The sequence below is a fragment of the Eptatretus burgeri genome, chromosome 6 (assembly GCF_056783735.1).
Source record: "Eptatretus burgeri isolate ZD-2024b chromosome 6, Ebu_testis_v1, whole genome shotgun sequence".
Classification (NCBI taxonomy): domain Eukaryota; kingdom Metazoa; phylum Chordata; class Myxini; order Myxiniformes; family Myxinidae; genus Eptatretus; species Eptatretus burgeri.
The window spans coordinates 27,252,182-27,265,155 of NC_140966.1; the positions used below are offsets into that span (position 1 = coordinate 27,252,182).

Consider the following 12,974-nt stretch of genomic DNA (forward strand, 5'->3'; position numbering starts at 1 on the left):
CAAGTGATTCTCGTCCTCCTTGTAGATGAATTTGGGCATTGCGTTCCTCCAAGCCCATCCCTCAGCACACTGAAGTTAGAGTGAAGGGTGGTGGGCTCTTGACAGAGGAGCCCGAAGTGAAGGCCCGCTGGGCCGGTTACTTTCAGTGGCTGTACCAAGCTGACCCACCAGCTGTTGCATTGGATGTCAGGGTGTTGACTCTCCCAATTGCTGACCCTCCAATCAACAGTAAATCACCTTATTTTGTGGAGAGGCAAGCTGCGGTGAACCAATTGAAAGGGTATAAAACTCTTGGGATCTGTGGCATCCATGCTGAACTTTTCAAAGTTGGTGGAAATGCTGTACTTGTGTCATTGCATGCAGTTCTGTGCTCTGTTTGCCTAATCCCGACCGATGCTGCTCTCAGTCCTTGGCAAGGTCGTTTCTCGGATAATTATTGAAATGGTCTGCCACAATCTGCTCGAGCACCAGCACCCAGAGCAGTCAGGCTTTACGCCAAAGAGATCAATGTTTGACCGTATCCTTGCTCTTCGGGTCATCCCCGAACGCAGAGGAGAGTTTCGGCAGGGACTCCGCAAAGCGTTTGATTCAGTGAATTGGCATTCCCTCTGGAGGATTATTGGTCTTCGTGGGGTGCCACCAAAACTGATCGATCTGATATCTGAACGATAATCTGGTACTGAGAGTACTGTGAGGTGTGGTGGTTACATATCAGACTTGTTTCCAGTTGTTACTGGAGTTTGTCAGGGGTGTGTAATGGCCCCCACATTTTTCAGTGTTTCTATGGACTGGATACTGGGGAGGATGTCTGAGAGATCCATTCGTTGTTTCAAATTTCTTCCAGTTTCGCCAATGTAGAATTGGTCACAATCTTTGCATGATGAATGGTAAACTACTCCAGATTTATCACCAGTTGGTGTTGGGTCCTTCAGTTTTGAGATGACATTATGGATGGTGCGTAGAGGCTTTCAGGCGACTGTCCTGCCAATCCTTTCAGAAAGGCCCGGGTAGTATGGCAGTACACAGTGCCCAAGTGTGTCTGGCTCCTTCCGTTCTGTCCATTTTGGTTCTTCCAAGGCAGGGAGTATCCCCTTGTTGTACCCATTTTTGAGCAGGACTACTCTAACTAATCTGATTTCTTAAATTGCCTCGGTTTTGGAAGATGACAGCATCCATGCCAGAGCAGCTAAGGTCTGTGCTACATTGTGTTTGTGGGAGATTGGGTTGCAGGAGTTAAAATCCAGTAATCTGTTGGTACGGGTTGGTTTCCTGCAAACCGAAGTCTTCAGCGAGCTGTCAGGCTTACGGTGAACCTCCAGATCCAAAAAGGTCAATTTGCCTTCTTTTTAAATTTCGATTGTGAAGTTAATGCTGGGGAATACCCGGCCAAGTTGTCCCAGTAGATGGTCTTCCATGTTTGTACACACAATGATGAAGGTGTCATCTACATATCTGTTCCAGAACCGTGGGAGCCAATTCTCATGAGACTCAAATATCCTTAGTTTGAGGTCCTCCATCACCAAATTAGTTACAACAGCAGAGACCAGTGAACCCATAGTTGTGCCAAATGTTTGTCTGTATTGCGCACCATTATAGATGAAGGTCGTGCTGCTCAGGCACATCTCCAGCAAGCTCGCAACGTCTTCAGGTGTCAGTTTTCTGTTTTGACAAGCCATTTTCCAATCGTTTGAATGCTTCAACCGGTCAAGTGTGACACTCACCGCAAGATCGACTGGGATGTTGGTGAAAAGGGAAACCACATTGAAAGATACCATCATTTCATCTTCTTGGATTCTAACCTCTCTTATCCTTTGGACAAATTCATCACTATTCTTAACCATTTTATCAGTCTTTCCCACAAGTCTACCAATGATGCGTGCTAGAAAGCCTGACAATCGGCTTTCAAAATTGAAAAAGAAAGCAAATTAGCCTTTTGGAGGTGGAGGTTCACTGTAAACCTGACGGTTCCCTAAAGACTTCGGTTTACAGGAAACCAACCCACACCAGCAGATTACTGGATTTTAACTCAATCTCCCACAACCACAGTGTAGCACAGACCTTAGCAGCTCTGGTATGGATGCTGTCATCTTCCAAAGCCGAGGCAATTAAAGAAATCGGATTAGTCAGAGGAGTCCTGCTCAAAAATGGGTGACAACAAGGAGATACTCCCCACATTGGAAGAACCAAAAAGGACAGAACGGAAGGAGCCAGACACACTTGGGCACTGTGTACTGCCATACTACCCCCAAAACGACCTGCACAACTTTGGTTGTTAATATATTTCGTACCACAAATGATACAACAATACATTTTGTTTTATGAGATTCTCACGTATCTTTTTGGAAAGGACTGGGTTCTGTGTGGTGCTCTTAACTGTTGCCCCATTTCAGGCAGTGAGTCCAACTGCTCATCTGAACTGCTATTTTTATAACATTACAACGACATTGGACTTTATTCTCATCTTGAAAGAGAGTTGAATTGAATTTTGGAGAATGTAATTGAATTTTGAAGAGCTGAGGGATCATATAACAAGGGAGAATAGTGCAGGTAGGAAGGTGGCAAAAACAAAGTAAGAGGTAGGTGGGTTTATCGGTTTGAATGAAGGGTGAGAGATGGGAAGAGTTTTTAGTTAATTTTCAAAAATTTTGCGATTTGGTTTATTGTAATATGTAAGTAGCCCTTTACAAGATAAATGAGAACATCCCAGAACTTACAGCGCTGTCAATTGCGTCACTAAACATTACCCATACAAAATAATCCAAAATTTGTTGTGATATCTGATATATAGTACATCTGATGAGAATATCATCAAATGACAGGAAAAGTTTTTGTGGGTATACTGACTCAAATCAAGCTTGTTATAACGAGCAGAATCATGTACCACATATGCACGAATAATTATTTCTTGAAAACATATCTTACAAATGTATTCATTATTATCTTCAGAAAACCAAAAACAACATCTAATGCCAGTAAGTAAATCAAAACTTACCCTGATCTGCAGTCGCTGTACGAAACTGTATGCTCCCACTGTCTGGGCCTGCTCCATGTGAATTGCGTGCCCAGACTCTTGCAGTGTAAACTGTATCTGGTTTCAGGCCAAGGAGATGTGTTTCTGGCTTGTTCTTGACATTTGCGACAGTCTCCCCAGCTTCCCCAGCCTCCCCAATTTCTCGGTATGCCACACTGTAACCTGTCAGATGACCATTCCTTTGAGAGATTGTTGGTGGCTCCCAGCGTAACTCTGCCTCTTGAGAACTCAGCCCAGTGACAACAAGGCCCATTGGTGCACCAGTGGGAGCAGCACCAGGTGTTTTCACAGTCACCTCACTTTGCTCACCAAAGCCAGCAGGGTTTTTGGCTGTGAGCTGAAATGTGTAGGTTGCTCCCTGGTGTAAGTTGGTTATTCCTCGTCGAAGATCACTGGGTGGCAAGTCAAGTGATGTTGGAGGTTCTTCACCATCAGCCCGGCCATATAAAAGATGGTAGCCAAGAAGAGTGCCATGAGTAATTGATGGAGGTTGCCACTTTAGTTGTGCAGTGGTATCTTTTATCAGAGTAACCTGAAGTGGAGGTGCACTTGGAACTGAGGAAGCATGGCAAGGAGATAAAAGAGAAGTAACAACCACGTCATGCAAGCAATTACATCTGCATGCTACCATATTAAACCAGTTACGATCAAAGTAATTCAGATTTTGTCAGTCAAAGCAAGACACCAGACATAAAAACCTTATCGGGAAGTCCAAAACTGTTTTCCCACTTATGTCTTTTGAAAATCTGTTATTTCTCAAAGTCGTATAATTTCACCCTCTTCCTCATTTATACTACAGCTTGAAACCCTATCACTTTTCGACTATCCATTTTCATTTTTCTTTTTGTTCGATGTACCTGGAGGTCCAGTCGTGACCAGTTCACTGCGGCTATGAGCTCCATCTCCTTTAGTGGTATATGCTGCAACTATCACCGAATAGGTGGTTTCTGGCCGGAGACCTGAAACCACCACTTCCTGCAAAATAGGAATGATGTTCAAGATCCAATATTATTTGTAATGCATTTTTATAAAATGAAAAAATAATGTTAATAATGATATTGATAATAATATTGCAGGCCATAATGACTTGCAAGCGGAAAGCCAATGGTAACACCACGTAACAGCAATACGAAACCGAGCCATGTGACACAAAGACATGAGAGGGCACTTTGCATGGTGCTGTTAGGTTATGTGCTCTTCACCAGCACATTTCTCACATACACAGCAAACCACAAAGCAAAGTAAAGGCTTTATTCCAGTTATATTTTAATTATTACAAACTAACTCAATCACAAATTTTTCCTTTGCAAACCTAATTTCATGTTAGATCATCAAAATGCTGTTACATTTTTTCAAATAATCGATGTATTCATTTTCATATAATGAATAATCGATGTTCATCTTGTCCACTGATACAGAACTACACTCGCCTTTATGAGCAAGACGAGGTTATTCAGCCTGATAATTTTATTATGTGTTTAATTACTCATACTATGTTGCATGAGGTGATGATGTCACTGATGCCTCGGTGGTATAAGTTTACCATTCCCCTTATTCCCACACTCCCCCATGCACAAGGATTTGTTTCTGTGGATGCCCGGGAGCTTGGAGAAATCTCATTTTTAACCAAACGCCGGCAAACTTCAGCAGCAAGCAAATGATGAACTGAACTCTACAGGATGTGCCAAGCACATCAAGTACATATTAGTGTTGCGCTGAGTCAACAACCGAACAGGAAAGAACACACCATTTGATATATATGGCCTTCCACAATTTTCCATCATCATGAAAATGATCATTTGCCAACTTTGTGTATTTTTTTTTTTTTACCCTTTATTTAACTTTTCCATCTTATTGTCACTACCTCCCACAGCCCTTTGTATTTTATAATGGAAACTATTCCCACATGATGGTTTCAAACAACAACAAAAAATCCATTGGTCAGATCAATTGTAAGTGCAAGGTAAATTAATGCCTTACAGCCAGAACCCTCAAGAAAAATGTCACCAATTACAGCCTTCCATGGGGGATAAAAGGAGGGGGTTTTTTGGTTGAAATGGAGAGAGAGAGAAAAGAGAAGAGAGAAGAGAGAAGAGAGAAAAAGGGAGAGAGAAAGGGAGAAAGAACGAGAAAAAGGAAAGAGAGAGGAGAGGAGAGGAGAGGAGAGAGAGATGCATTAAGCAGAGGCCTATGGCCGAGACATTAAAAGGATCTTTTCTGCAATGAATTCAAATGCATCATGGCATACTCACCCACATACCAAATCATACCAGGCTAAGTTTTTCCACACAAAGAGCGACATCAGTCTTAAGGTTCTATCAGCCCATGAATGAAATTATGTCTGATATAAAATGCAAGCGATTTTATACGGAAATATTTTAACAAGATGGCTCACATTGTGCAGAACATAGTTATCTTTCATCATCGTAGTCATGGCTGCATAATTTAGCTTGTAAAAAATATCCTGGGCTTTGTCATTGCAAAACATCTTGCCTTATCAGGCTCACAAAGATGCTGTTTTACCCCAATGCATGCTCTAATTTCTATGAACACCACCCTGCCAAACAATGTGGACACCTATTTACAGGGACACCCTTGTGAGGACAAAAAGTGCGACATTAAACCAGAACTTGATTGTGGTGAGAATTCAGCGCAAGGCACAAAACACTTACATATTCAGTTGATTCGTCTGTTTCAAGCTGAGATGGGAAGGGAAAAGGAAATGAAAAGGAGATTAAAAAGTGAAGACAAGCTGCAAGATTAGCTTTCATGAGGCTCCAGCAGGTGAAGCTCATCGATAACTGTCATGGCTCTTCATTACATACCCCATATTAGTCTGATCTCGATGGGTGAGTGGTGACCTGGGTTACTGTCTTTCCTTCCTCATGCAAACTCCATAAAGATAATATGGAGACTGGCCAGAAGTTGAAAATGGCCAATTTAACTCCCAATTATGTTATAGCATCTCAGTTTTGGAAAAAAGTACAGCTTACTCACATATTTGGAATTATGGGAGTGTTCTTGAACCTTATATCTTTAGAAATTCAAAGCGGCCATTTTTCCTCTTCCATCCAACCAGCCATACACATAGCCATGGGGCTGTAATTTTTTGCCATTTCAAGCTCAATAAACAGACAAATATGATCGACTGGGATTTATAGATGCTAACGTCACTTCAATGATTATGGCTTCATTGCCCCAGTGAAATTACAAATTTGTGAATTAATCAGGCAGACGGACAGCTGTGTACTCAGAGCAAGTTTGGTCAGCAAAAAATGGGCTGGCTATGACCTGTGTGTGATTGCTAAGCAAACCAAAAATATTGTATAAGTAAAGCGAAGGCCTTTTCAATTACCTCACCGAGCTCATTATCTTATTCTGCACTAAATGTTTTTAGTTCCTTTCCTTCACGCTTCGGTACAATGTAACCAATGTCCACATAGTGGTGTTCTATAGCATGATGGGGGAGTTAAATATCCTCTGACGATTTAATTACACACTTACTCCACCAGAGCCAGGCAACCATGTGTTAACAACAGTAATTGTGTTGCTGGCCAATTAGAAAGTCACATTAAAGTACACACAAAAGGCTTAATATTTCTTAGACATGCTGGTTACTGTGCCCAGTGCTTTAATCAACACCGTCTCCCCCAAATCACTCCTACTACTTTAACCTCTTTCATTCATCTGTAAATCCTTCACTACAATACTCCCCTTTTCCTTTTCTCCTTCATTCGACGCTCATCTGTGTTTTTTTGTGTGCAACTTTCTCACTCCTGTTTTTTTTTTTTCTGATGTTGTCTCTCTATTTTAGTTTTGCATTATTTGTGTGCTAATCATCTCTCCTCCTTTTTTCCTAAACGACTTTGTTTCAGAATAGCTCAATATTATTTCTTTCTCTAAGTCATTATTTCTGTTTGTTTAATGTCAATCAATCCATTTTATTTCTGATGTTGCTCTCGTCAAATTTAACAAATTCTCAAAGCAGAGTACAAAAGAGGAAATGCAAGAATAACAAGAAAAAAGAGCAATCAGAGATTGTAGATCATCGCGAGGACTTCTTTTGTGTGGTGTTTGTGTAGTTTTGTATGGTGTATTTTGTGTGGCATATGTGTACTGGTGCATTACATAATTAATAAGAGACAGAATCATTCCCGCTTTAGGAACAAACTCCCACACTCTCTTCAATCCCACTCTTCCCTCCAGGTCTTCAAAACATCCGTACACCACCACCTCTTATCTTCCCCCATTCAAAACCAAGATCTTTTCTACCCTCGTTGATCCACCCCAAACCCACCTCCTTCAATCCTTCAAATTCCCTACTTTCCTTCCTGAAAGTCCTGTTGTGTAAGAACCTGAAAGTCCCCGTGGTGTCTATCTTTTTTTTATCCTGTGTACCCCACCCCATCCCTCTCCCTTCCACAGATCTCATCATGTCTCTGTTCCACACTGTTTTTTTCCTTCCCTCTCCCACACCTCTTGTACCTTCTGTGTGTTAGCTCTCTCAAGAGCCTCAACGGTGATAACAAAAAAAAGAGACATAATTAGAACGGCGACTTTATAACTGATGGTAGTGATGACTGGGTACCAAGACATCCTGCTTTGATGCAACTCTGCTTTGATCAGACATCTGTCCCTGACCCATGACGTTTATTATTGTTATTCACATGAATTTAGAATGGGATTAAAATAAATTAAATTCAAATTAGATGGAAGACCAAATAGGTACATTCCTGCATTGGAGTAATCAGAAAGAACCCGAACAAGTAAGAAGCAACGATGAAGTCATCAGGAGAAACCTGGATAGGATTCGCATAACAACTGCTACTCCTCTACCTTTAAACCCACCCAGGCACAGCCAAGTGAGCCTTATGAAAAAAAGAAAAAAAGAACCTCGATCAAAAAATTTAATAATCCTGGCTGCCAGACCACACATCTGATCAAGTTGAAATCGAAAACATGTATTCTCCATCACCACTTGATCATAATTGTGAAGTTTCACATTGAATGATTCAGCGGTTCAAGAGAAAGCATAGCTAATTTTTTTTATTCAATCCAATATGGTTGCCAAACCATGTAACCTATCAATTATTCCTCAACAAACTTGGACACTCATGCCGAGGGGAACATTTGTGTAAAGTTTGCCCTCCATCTGTCCAGCCATTCTGGAGAAGAATATTTTTATAGGTTTTAGGATAAATCCAATATGGCTGCCAAACCATGTGACCTATGACATCATATGTGTGAACCTTTTCTTCCTCATGGATAGTCGGTCATACTTGTAAAGTTTTGCCTCAATCTGTTCAGCCACTTCAAATTTTCATACTGATCAGATGTAGTGTTCGACATAAGCAATTATGACGTCATAATGAAGGCACCTATGACGTCATAAAAAAATCACACTTATTCCCCATGACAAGTTCTTTCCGTGTACCAAGTTTCAATTTTTTCCTTGGTGCAATTTCAGAGATAGAGGTCTCATTTTTTTCCCATTTTTCCCACATGGCTGGCACACCACGCAACCAATGACATCATAATTATCATTGAAACATTTTACTGTACATGAGTAGTCACACCAATGGTGAAAATTTCGTCTCAATCCGACAAGCGGTTGCAGAGAAAAACACTAAAGTTCTGTGCAGAGCAACAAACAGACAAACAAACAAATAAACAAACAGACAAACAGGCTCAAATGCCCTCTCCTCTGGCAACTGTAAAAAAAAAAGATGTTTTATGAGACATTTAAAAACTGTTAAAGAAAAGGCTTTGTGAATTTTACAAAGTAGCGAGTTACTCGGTTCAGAGCATATCTTAAAATGTATCATTAATAGACTGCAATGCTCTTGCAGGGGTGTAACGTGTGTTTGAAACAGAGATGATGGTAGGAGCCAATTTATTTGTCACTTTAAAAGTTATTAGCAATAATTTAAAATTTATATGTTGGTGTACAGTGAGCCCGGTGGTGTATGCTGAGAATTGGAATGATGCGATCAAATTTACGAGCTTGAACTAAAAGCCTGACTGCCATATTCTGAATGACTTGTAAGTGTTTGAGAGAAAAGGCAGGTATCGCCGAGTGAGTTACACTCGTCAAAGCGTGAAGTTATGTGAGCACGAATCAAAGTTTCAGTAGTATGCCAATTTAAGTCTGAGCATATTTGAGCAATATTGTGGTGATTGAAAAAAAAAGAAAAAAGATTAACACATACGAGAGATACGTGGGATAGGGGAAAGTGTTACGTCCACAACGACACCGAGATTTGAAAGCATGGAAGCAGAGATCAGATGCCAATCCCCAGAAGACCCAGCTAATGGAGTGAGTGCCTGGGATACGACATCTTTGTCACTGGTGTGAGCTGAGTACTCCTTGCCGTCCGTGGTTTTTCGTGTTAGATACTCGCTCCTTCTCTCTTAAATCTTTCTCTCACGATCCCAACTCAACTCTGTTTCATTTTGTTGATCGCTGGCTGCGTGCTTGGCATAGTAATCGTTACAGCTGTGCACTTACAGGGTCTTTTCTGTCAGCCACTTGCTTCCTCTCTACAGTCTTTCTCTTGCAAACTCATCACCAATCTGTGTCTTTTTGCATTCCTCTCTTGCCTAGCCAATGCAACTGTTCTCTCTCTTTCTTTAGCGAACTTCAATGTTTTCTCCTCATTCTGCTCCTCACTCATGCTATATCAGGCAGTAGTAGTGAAGCCAAGAGCTTTATATTCTGCAATCTGTTCACCGTGGCAGAAGTTACACAAGGTGTTTCAAACCAGGAAGTGCCATCACAACCTCCTTGCCAGAGGAGATAGAAAAGGGAGAGGGAGGTGAATCTGAGTGAGTTGTAATCATAAAGGTGTAAAATGTGTATAGTATCCATCCTGTTTGTGGATCTACTTAATGATGTACAATTCAATGCATTTATTGATGCACGCAGATTCCTTATGCTCTATACATATTCCAAATAGACTATCCAGCCTATCAGGGACCTTCCTTACATTTTTCCTAATAAACACATTTATATATAATAAGCAGCTGTCTTGCAACACATAAAATCAAAGAATGAAGCATATGAAATATTCAAACAGCATCATCGTTATTGGGCTTGGCTACATTATCAGTGCAGTGCCCCATGGCAAGAAAACCACTTGCACTTTTGCATTACTAACCCAGACATATTGGGATTTGAACCTATAAACACCAGATTAAAGAAGCTCGTCCCATTGTGGCAAACCCCAGAACCCATGAAACATATCATAAGTATAACAATTATAGGCGTATGTTTAAACTTCCTAAACATTTAACGAAGCAGTAGCATTGGATGCTTCTTCACTGTCCTCTCTCCCTCTCAATGTTTTAATTACCTGCTCCTCACTAAGCATCAGATCCTGCAGACGTGGTGGCTCTCGTGGCTCAGATCCCTCCAGATGCACCCAGTGTATCTGAGATATAGAGAGAGATAAAACAGGGGGGAACAATTGCTTTGCAATACATGTCCCCAACCGATATGATATTTTCTAAGTCCAAAAAGGGCATAACCCTGTGAAAAATTGATGAAACTCCCAGACACTCGAACTTGTTCTGTAAATTATCATAATAATGACATGTACCAAGGTTCAGTTGCATATGTTCAAGGGTATGGGAAAACAAGTCTGAAAAGCCACATGTGGGACGGATGGATGGATGCACAGACAGACAGATGGACAGTCAGACAGCAAAGCTATAGTCCCCTCTGATGAAACCGGTCGAGGACTAATAACCATTGTTGATTTATCATTGTCACATTATATCCTCATTATTAATATAACCAGAGTTGGTGTCAAAACCACCCAATGCTCGCCTGTTTATACATTTATCGTTTTTAAAAGACGAGTCTAATAATTAATATTTTTTATAAAGCATTGCAGTGAAGTATAATTATAAAGCAATATATGTATTTGTATATTGTAATCAGCAACAAGAGTGCAAGTGAGCACAATATATGCCCCAACAAGAAGGTATATACAGAATTGTGCTACTACATGGAAAACAGCATCCTGGTTGCCATGGCAACCACTTTAGATGACGAACGTATGTCGCTACACACCGTCTCCACAGTCTGTACCTATGTACCAAATATGAAACGTGAAAGTTGAAAACTTTGGGAGTTAGAGTGCGGACAGGAACGGATGTAAAACAGCATCCCAGTTGCCATGGCAACCACTTTAGATGACGAACGTATGTCACGACACACCGTCTCCACAGTCTGTACCTATGTACCAAATATGAAACGTGAAAGTTGAAAACTTTGGGAGTTAGAGTGCGGCCAGGAACGGACGGAAACAGCATCCTGGTTGCTATGGCAACCACTTTAGATGACGAACGTATGTTGTGACACACCGTCTCCACAGTCTATACCTATGTACCAAATATGAAACGTGAAAGTTGAAAACTTTGGGAGTTAGAGTGCGGACAGGAACGGATGGAAAACAGCATCCTGATTGTCATGGCAACCGCTTTAGATGACGAAGGTATGTCGTGACACAACGGCTCCACAGTCTGTACCTATGTACCAAATATGAAACGTGAAAGTTGAAAACTTTGGGAGTTAGAGTGCGGACAGGAACGGACAGACAGACAGGCAGACGGACGGACAACCGGTATACATAATACGCCCGATATATATATATATATATATATATATATATATATATATATATATATATATATATATATATATATATATATATATATATATATATATATATATATATATATATATATATATACAGTAGACGAGGCATAAGTCGTCATCATCGGGACCGAGAAAAAAGTGACGACTTAGAAATGTGACGACTTACGCATATGCGAACATTCATGATGACTGTGGGGTGAAGGATGAAGTCGCGCGTGGCCTGGACACATATGTGTGAGAGCCGGCTATTGTACCAAAAATTAAAACACAATCCTCGGGGCATAGGTGGGGGTTCATTGGTGAGTTGGAAAGTGATCAAGCAAAGATGGAATTCCTGAATCACTCTATCAAAAGTAAAGATAATGAACAACTGTAAGACAACTCGTATACCATCGGTGATGGTATGGTGACAAATTACATGACACACAGTCATCGTGGTGATGATAACCACTCAATGCCAATGTGTAAGTGAGTGCGGTAATGTACAAAACAAGCCAATATAAAACCATGATCGGACTTCAACACAAAGCTCGATCGATCCTTTACTCCTTCGCGAAGTAATCCGTTATGTTTGACTGCCTCAAACTCTTGGGCATCTGGTGCATGAGAAAGGACTCAAACCGGTCATTGTATTTCATGATGTTGTCTGGGCAATCCTCCACCGAAAGACAGTATCGGCGCATCACATCCAGACAGTATCGGCGAATCCACGCTGCCTGATTCGCTGCACCTCTTGACCTTGCCGATTTCCCATCTCACTTTGAATCTGTCTATCCAGTGCATCGGCAAGGTCTCGGCATCATGATGCCCGAGGTCCGCAGCGAATTGACGTGCCTTCAGCAGCAACATTTCACCGTCCAACCGAATATTTGGCTGAGCCGACATTTGCCGAAACCAGATGATGAGCGCGTCATTGACATCTTCAAAGGACACACATTTCACGCGTTTCACACTTCCCACCGGCCTCGCGATCTTTTCCACTTGTCCAAATATCTTGCCCTTATTCTTAAAGATATCGTTCAATGTCTGCCGTTTGATGTCCAACTTCTCAGCTATGGCTGTTTTCTTCATCAGTGGGTTTGCCTCGCAAAACTGGATAATGTCTTATTTTTCTTGGTAGGTTTTAGTTGTAAGCTTACGCTTAGTCGCCATTGTCCTGCCTGCAGTGCGATCAACGTGTGTACGCAGTTATAAATAGCCTATCACTGGCGGTGTAAACCAATGAGCGAGCATCACGATTCCATGAAATCGGGCTTCTCACGAGGCAGCAGTTCCATGTGA

The 12,974-nt window shown here is 41.2% G+C and overlaps 1 protein-coding gene across 7 annotated transcripts in view; it reads right to left on the reverse strand.

Annotated features, from left to right (window-relative positions):
- The window catches only part of LOC147024432 (receptor-type tyrosine-protein phosphatase delta-like), an 881,646-nt gene that overhangs the window by 360,520 nt on the left and 508,152 nt on the right, over window positions 1-12,974 (reverse strand). For all 7 annotated transcript variants that reach the window (XM_085884376.1, XM_085884379.1, XM_085884375.1 and 4 more), the window contains 4 exons: window positions 10,384-10,461; window positions 5,704-5,730; window positions 3,889-4,006; window positions 2,993-3,586 (listed from right to left, as the gene is read on the reverse strand). In XM_085884376.1, coding sequence (XP_085740502.1) covers window positions 2,993-3,586; window positions 3,889-4,006; window positions 5,704-5,730; window positions 10,384-10,461 — 817 coding nt within the window. The remainder of the gene's footprint in view (window positions 1-2,992; window positions 3,587-3,888; window positions 4,007-5,703; window positions 5,731-10,383; window positions 10,462-12,974) is intronic.